This window comes from Lactuca saligna, chromosome 2 (genome assembly GCF_052625555.1).
Source record: "Lactuca saligna cultivar CGN05327 chromosome 2, ASM5262555v1, whole genome shotgun sequence".
NCBI classification, from domain to species: Eukaryota; Viridiplantae; Streptophyta; class Magnoliopsida; order Asterales; family Asteraceae; genus Lactuca; species Lactuca saligna.
In genome coordinates, this window is record NC_136418.1 from 48,598,556 (window position 1) to 48,605,742 (window position 7,187).

Genomic DNA, 7,187 nt, shown 5'->3' on the forward strand with positions numbered 1-7,187 from the left:
TAGTTTTTTTTAATATATTCAAATTTTCAAGGGACCGATTTTGTATGAAAATTTCAATTTTAATCTAACCGTACCAAAAAGTTTTTGAATCAAATTGCGCTTTTTAGTAAATCATATGAACATTTTTGCAATTTACTCTTTATTTTATTTACTATATTTAATCATAAAAATATATAGTATAATTTTTGTTAGTATAGTTTCTTTTCCTTGGACAAAGGGAAAAGAGGAATAAAGTCGAGGCCAAGCACCGACCCATGGTTCCCTACTACGGAATGTACCGAAGGGAAAAAGGAAACGCATGGAAGATTTCGAGAAGAAAGTGAGAATATCAGAAGGCATGGACGTTGATCAAAATGGCTCCAACCACCACCAAATCGTCTCTTTGCTTCGCCAATTTCTCGGAGTTCAGCAGCGAAGAGCGGAAGCCTACGCAAAACTCAAAAAGTTCGTTTTCAAAAACTTTTGGATATTTGTTTCTGTATATTTTCAATTTCTGCAATATTGCTAGATCAATATATTTTATCGCTCGGATAAATTGATATCTAACGAGTTTTGGATGTCGATTGCGAAACATTGCGTTTTCATCGTTTAAATTTCATGTTTTTAGATTATTTTTCTTTGACAAATATTGATTTGTTATGATTTCATTTCTTCCAGTAATTAGGGACTAATACATGATCTACTTCAATATTAATACTACCACTTACATGAATCAAAGAAGTAATTACAAATACAACTACGATGTCAAACATGTTATCCCAAATCAGTTTGGGGTAAGCTACAGATTTAACAATTGGAAATTAGGGCTTTGTTCATGATTAACATGTTCTTCTATGCTATCTATTTGAAATAGTGATGTCAAAATCTATGATTGCAATAAGATTCATACAATTTGAATTTAATTTGATGAAGTATATGATACAAAGTCATGAATGAATAAATAGTGAATAGTAATTTATTTATTTTCTGAAACAAAGCCAAAGAGTTATTTTTTTCATTGAAGAACATAAACTCTTGAAATGTTTTAACTTATAAAACATACCATTGGTTAACAGGGGCTTTACTGAATTGGGAGATTCTGCTTACCAACAACTTTGCAATGAAATCACACTTCAATTTAATGACTGTTCGAAACAAGTAAGTGATATATAGCTTCCTTGTTCTTATTTATGAAAAAGACGTAAATGCCCTCCTCATCACTGAAAAGAAATTAAGTTGATGAAAGTTTCTTCACAGGTGCATGCATTGGAGTCGATATTTCTGAGTCCCAGTTATTCAAGAAATGATTTAGCTTCTATACTGAGGTCTGTTCAAGTTCAAGAAAAGCAAAAGCTGCATCTGGTAATTTATATACTACTACAATACTACTCATATTTTACTTTATACCCTGCAAAAGACATGAATGCCCTTATCATCCTCATCATTGAAAATATCTTTCTAGAAATCATAAATGATGTCTTTTGGGATAAAGTGCTAAATGAACAAAGACTGTTTCTTCTGAAGCGTAAATGAACCGTTTGAATGATGGTAAATGACCGTTTTACCCTCTGTCTAGAAGTGATTCTGAATTTCAGTGTATTCGAAAGCCGTTATAAATACTAAATAAACTTTCTGCTCTCCTAATCTCATCATGAAAAACAACTATACATCATTTTTTTTTTAACTTAATCTTTATAGAATGACTTTATTTGGTTAAACCAAAAAACATGGCTTAATGTATTAAGACACTAATCCTTTACCTATTTTCCCTTCTTTTTTCCTCACAATTTCTCCTCGTGTTAAAGTTGATGAATATTGTGTAATTTGTTTTTTTGTTTTTTTTTTTTTATTGGAATGTAAGGGTAAAATGGTAATTTAGTCTCTTATTTAGACGATTTATTCAGTTTAGGAAAGAAACACACGTTATGTATGCAACACTTTATCCAAACTAACATCATTACTCAATACTCATTTAACCACTTTACCAATACAAAACTTAAAAAGAAATAAAAACAACCCCAATTCTTTTTTCCTTAAGCCTCCTCATTTTCTCAATATCTTTTAGAGTTCCATCCACTTCATCATGTATTTTAGTTGGGTATTATAGGGGCAATCTCGGTATATCTACTTTATTTTGCAACAGAGTATTTAAGAGAGTAGAGAGGAGGAGAGAACATCTTTTGTGAAAATCTATGGTTTAGTTTAGTGCCTTTTGGGAGAGTCTGAGGCTAGATTCGTGAACATTCTATATACCTTTTAAATTGCAGGAAATAGTCAAATGACACTTTTGGTCCCTGTAGTTTCAATTTTCCGGAATTAAATTTTTGGTCCCTGTAGTTTTTAATTTGCATAATTACATTTCTGGTCCCTGTAGTTTCAAATCTCTGGAATTGCACTTTTAGTTCATGTACTTTTTAGAGTATATTACATGAATGCCCCCCCTATGGTTTAGGGTAATTTGTGCATTTGGTCCCTAACATATTTTTTAACTCGAAAGATCTCTATTGTTTGTTTTAGTTACGCGCTCGGTCCCTATCTTTCCTAAAAATACTATTTTGCCCTTGATTTTTTAATTTATTTAAATAAACACACCCCTAGGCCCTAACCCCACCCCTCACCTTATCTTACCTACCTGCCATTTTTCCCTGTTTAAATAATAGTCTTTTTAGGTAAGACAGTGACTAAGCGCGCAATAAAAATAAACAGTAGGGACCTTCCAAGTTAAAAAATAAGTTAGGGACCAAGCGTGCAAATTACCCCAAACCATTGGGACCATTCGTGTAATTTACTCTACTTTTTAATTTGCAAGAAGGAAATAAGGATGAAGTTTTTAGTTTGCATGGATTAATTTTTGGTCCCTGAAGTTTTATTTTTCGGAATTTACACTTTTGGTCCATGTAGTTTTCAATTTGCAAGAAATAAGTGACTTACATTTTTTTTTTGACTCTATAGTTTAAATTTTCCTGAATTACACTTTTGGTCTCCAAAGTTTTTAGTTTGCATGAATTACATTTTTGGTCCCTGAAGTTTTAATTTTCTGAAATTGCACTCTTGGTCCATGTAGTTTTCAATTTGCAAGAAGTGCATGACTTACACTTTTTTGGTCCCTATAGTTTAAATGTTCCAGAATTACATTTTTGGTCCTTGAAGTTTTTCGTTTGCATGAATTACATTTTTGGTCCTTGAAGTTTTTCGTTTGCATGAATTACATTTTGGTCCCTGTAGTTTTAGTTTTCCAAAAATACACTTTGGTCCAAGTAGTTTTTAGTTTGCAAGAAATGATTGACTTACGCTTTTAGTCCCTATAGTTTGCAATGTTCTGTACTTTTGGTCCATGTTTTTGATATTTTTTGCAAGAAAACTAAATTACAGTATGGAACTATGGATCCTTATGGTTTCTATAATTCCCTATTCTTTGTTTTAATAAATATGTCATCTCTCTTAAATTACACAAATAATATTATTTTATATTATTTTGAGTATTCTCAATACATTCAGTGAAGCCTTGATTCTTGTTTTCTTGTTTAGTGATTTTTATATCATCTTAACTCTGTTCATTGTGAAAAAAACAGACAGCAACAATTCAGGTTTTGAAAAAAGCTGGACGCCCCTCAGAACGTTTAGTGAGCCATGAAAACTGCAAATTTAAAAATCACACGCAACACGAATGTGTTCATGTTCATGAGATAACAGAAGCTGCTGGAACAGAAGAAGCAGAAGCAGATGCAGAATATGATAATGCAATGAAGGAAGCGATTCAAGGTGTTCAAGATGCAGTCACCACCATTAATGAACATTTGGAAGAAGTTAGGTATGAAATTGCTGCTCTTGAAGCAGAGTGATTTTTGAAATTACTTGTTATTTTGTGTTTTTTTTTTATTAATCCATACTTTGTTTAGATGTTTTCGTACATATATACAATATTTAGTTATCTAGTTATATTAAAGGTTGCTTATTTGTTTGTTATGTGATATATATATATATATATATATATATATATATATATATATATATATATATATATATATATATATATATATATATTGTTTATTATAGCATTCTGCTTTACTTTCTTCATTAGTAAGGTATTATACTTTGAAAAATCTGCCCAATTATAGCATCACAATAGTTTAATTTATTATTTCTTATTACGACTTTTTATTCAAAAAATCTACTAAACTATAGCAGTGAAAATTCATTTGTATTTGGATGACAGTTATAATTGGTAGATTTTTCAATGAAAGTGCATAACGGTAGGGGTATGTTTTGAAATTAGAAAACTGTTTTTATAACATATATAATTTCTTTATTTTATTAACTTATTATGATATTTCTAGAATTCTAGTATCAATTACAAATTTATATAATGTTCTTTGCTATTATAATAATTATATATTGTGAAATTGATTAAATATCTTCTTTCTGATTTTCATAGGTTATTGCTTTAACAAATCTTTGTATTCGTTTGCTATTTTTTTTAAGCTAAAAGGAAAAAACTGAAAGTTTGAAAACAATCTAATCGAACCTAAAAAATCCAAAATTATTGTTATAGTTATTGGTTTAAAAACTTATGGATTTGAAAGTCCAAAATTATTTTATGATTAATGTAAATTGTTGCAGGATAAAATGTTTGTTTATGCAAAGGCATTTCATATTTTTCTTAATGTGTACAACATAATTTATACTAAATATGCAATTATGTTTCTCTCTAAGATGCGGCACTAGTTATTTCAAATTTTTTATAGATTTATGTAATGATGTTTTGTTTTTTTTGCCAATTATGTTTCATTTTTGAGCTGCGTCAACTAATGCGCACCATGTACCAATGTTTTTACTAGACTAAACATGTTACGATTATGTTAATTGTGAAGATAAATAAACCCTAAAAGGGTTCAATTGATGGCATAAAAATCAATCAACTATTTTTCAAGTTAATCTTATAGTTTAAAGCGATTATACAAGATGTAATAGAAGCTAATCCCAAGGTTCCCCTTTTTAGCTAAAGTACATACTATATACTTATCTGTGACGAGTCTAGAATAGAAAATTATATGGTTCTCTAAACAACTTTAACTGGGTCGGTTCAACAAAAAAAATACTTTTTCAACATGTATAAAAACTAGTAGTTAAAGGACCAAGCTCAAATCAGACATTCCCCCAAAAAAAATTGACTAATACCACCTTCGACATAGAGTTACTTGGTCTAAACCAAGGTTGAGCAAGCAAGTTTATGGTCTGAACTATGAAAGATAAAGCATCTATTTATAATAGAAAACTCTTCAATACTTTATATTTGGAGTCGATGTGAGACTATTAAGGTAGGTTCTTTAATATTTTAAGATAAGTCCTAAATATTTTTTATATATTAACTTGTAAAAATTTTAAATTTAGATGGGTCTAGTGACCCACTTTTGCATACACTAGCCTCGCCTCTAGCTATGAGCCTATGAGGAGGTGACAGGTGGTCAGGGCCTTAAAAAAAATAAGATCCTAATTTGTAAAACAAACAAATCTATTTTATATACATTATATATTGTTTTATGTAAATAACAACATAAACATTTCTTATTTTAGATGGTTAGGAGGTGTACCATCAATCCTTTTAATTTCTACTTATCGTGTGACGCCCCAACCTTCCGTTTTATTTTACAAGCTATGATCCTAATTTGCTTTTCTAATTGAAGTTACATTAATGGTCTTTGAAATTTATCATTTCTCTGCAACACCCCGTCTTCATTTTCTTTTAGATTGTATTTTCCTGAATTTACAAACCCACCCTCCTCAAGTATCAAAAACACATTTGGATCATTTTAATCAATTTCATTCACAGATTAGTTTAACACCTTTCTATTAATGTGGTCGTTCTAAAAGAAAATCTTAGTTCATACTTAACAAGTAAAAGGAAACTCCACCATCAATGTCTTAATCAGCTTCAAGTTATAATAGGTAGTGCTTAAAATAGACCTAGCAAACAAATTTGGAAATTAGTTCATTTTGGTAGGATCTTTGGATCCCGATCCGATCTTACAATATGTAAAACAATTTTATGTAAGATGACTAGTTTACATTCAACCTTCCTCATATTAGCATTTTCTTTTGTTCATGAATATCTCAGGCAAAAAAGATAAGGTGGCAATGAGAATCCCTAGCATTCGGTCACAATTCTTTTATGGAGACGACGACTGCAATCCATAGACAAATAATTTCTAGTTACTCAATATGAGTTTAGCTGGAAATCAAATCTATGTATACTATCGAGTTGTTTAGGCCTGCACATTAAAGTCTCGAGTTAGTCTAAGAACGATTGATCTATTGGGGGTCTAGTCATAAAAGATCTGACCTTTTCTCAGTATCAGGTAGTATTGAATTGTTGATCCGGTTTTTTCTCGATCCTGCCTTTTTGGACCAATCATAGTCTTTTTTCGGTCTTGTCTCATTGTATTTGCATGTGTCTTTTTTAGTTTTGTTTTGTGGGTCTTTTTGTTTGGTTTTATGAAGTCGATTTTGGATTTTCCTATTAAAAATATTTGATTAGCACCAAAATGATAATTAAAATTATTAAATAAGGAAATTAAATTTTAATAAAATAAAGAAGAGAACAAGTTGTATAATTTATTATTAAAAATACATTAAATTTAATAAATAAATTTTATTCGGTTCTATTTAGGGTTCAGTCACATTTCATTTGAAACTGGTTCATTCCCGATATTTTTCCAGAACGTGATGTCTATATTTGTTTAAAAGTTCAAGCAAATACTTGGGATATGGTCAAAGGCCCTCAATGGGTTTGGAAGAACCATGTTCTTCCATGGATATTCATTCGGCCCAACGAATTAATAACAAGAAAAGATACAGAAGCCTTATCAGTTACTTTTCCCTTTACAGGTACTTGTAATTAGTTGTACATCTTAAGTTTTTAACTAACCCGATCCTATATGAAACCCGACTCAATAAATTGCGCTCTTTGCATCGCAAATTCTAGAATACTCCACAAACTTGTTCCATTCATGTTAAAGATCCACACCCAACAGTTAAGCAATGAAAATAAAATTAGCATCATTTAACAAAATTATTTCTAAAATGAGTGGTTTATCATCTTATTTATTAACCCATAAAATATTTCATAATTATGTTTGTGTAAATTACTCGCCCCAACCATGTAAAAGATAATCTTATACAAGACTTTATAAACTTATCAAAACAAACAA

The 7,187-nt window shown here is 30.1% G+C and overlaps 1 protein-coding gene across 1 annotated transcript; it reads left to right on the forward strand.

The window, feature by feature from the left end:
• The first annotated feature begins 201 nt into the window (after nt 1-201).
• LOC145030929 (DNA repair REX1-B protein) lies at nt 202-3,934 on the forward strand. Its single transcript, XM_078979378.1, has 4 exons — nt 202-444; nt 1,056-1,137; nt 1,237-1,341; nt 3,552-3,934. Exons 1-4 carry the CDS (start codon nt 299-301, stop codon nt 3,819-3,821), a joined length of 603 nt encoding a protein of 200 aa, XP_078835504.1. The 5' UTR covers nt 202-298; the 3' UTR covers nt 3,822-3,934.
• Nucleotides 3,935-7,187: the final 3,253 nt, after the last annotated feature.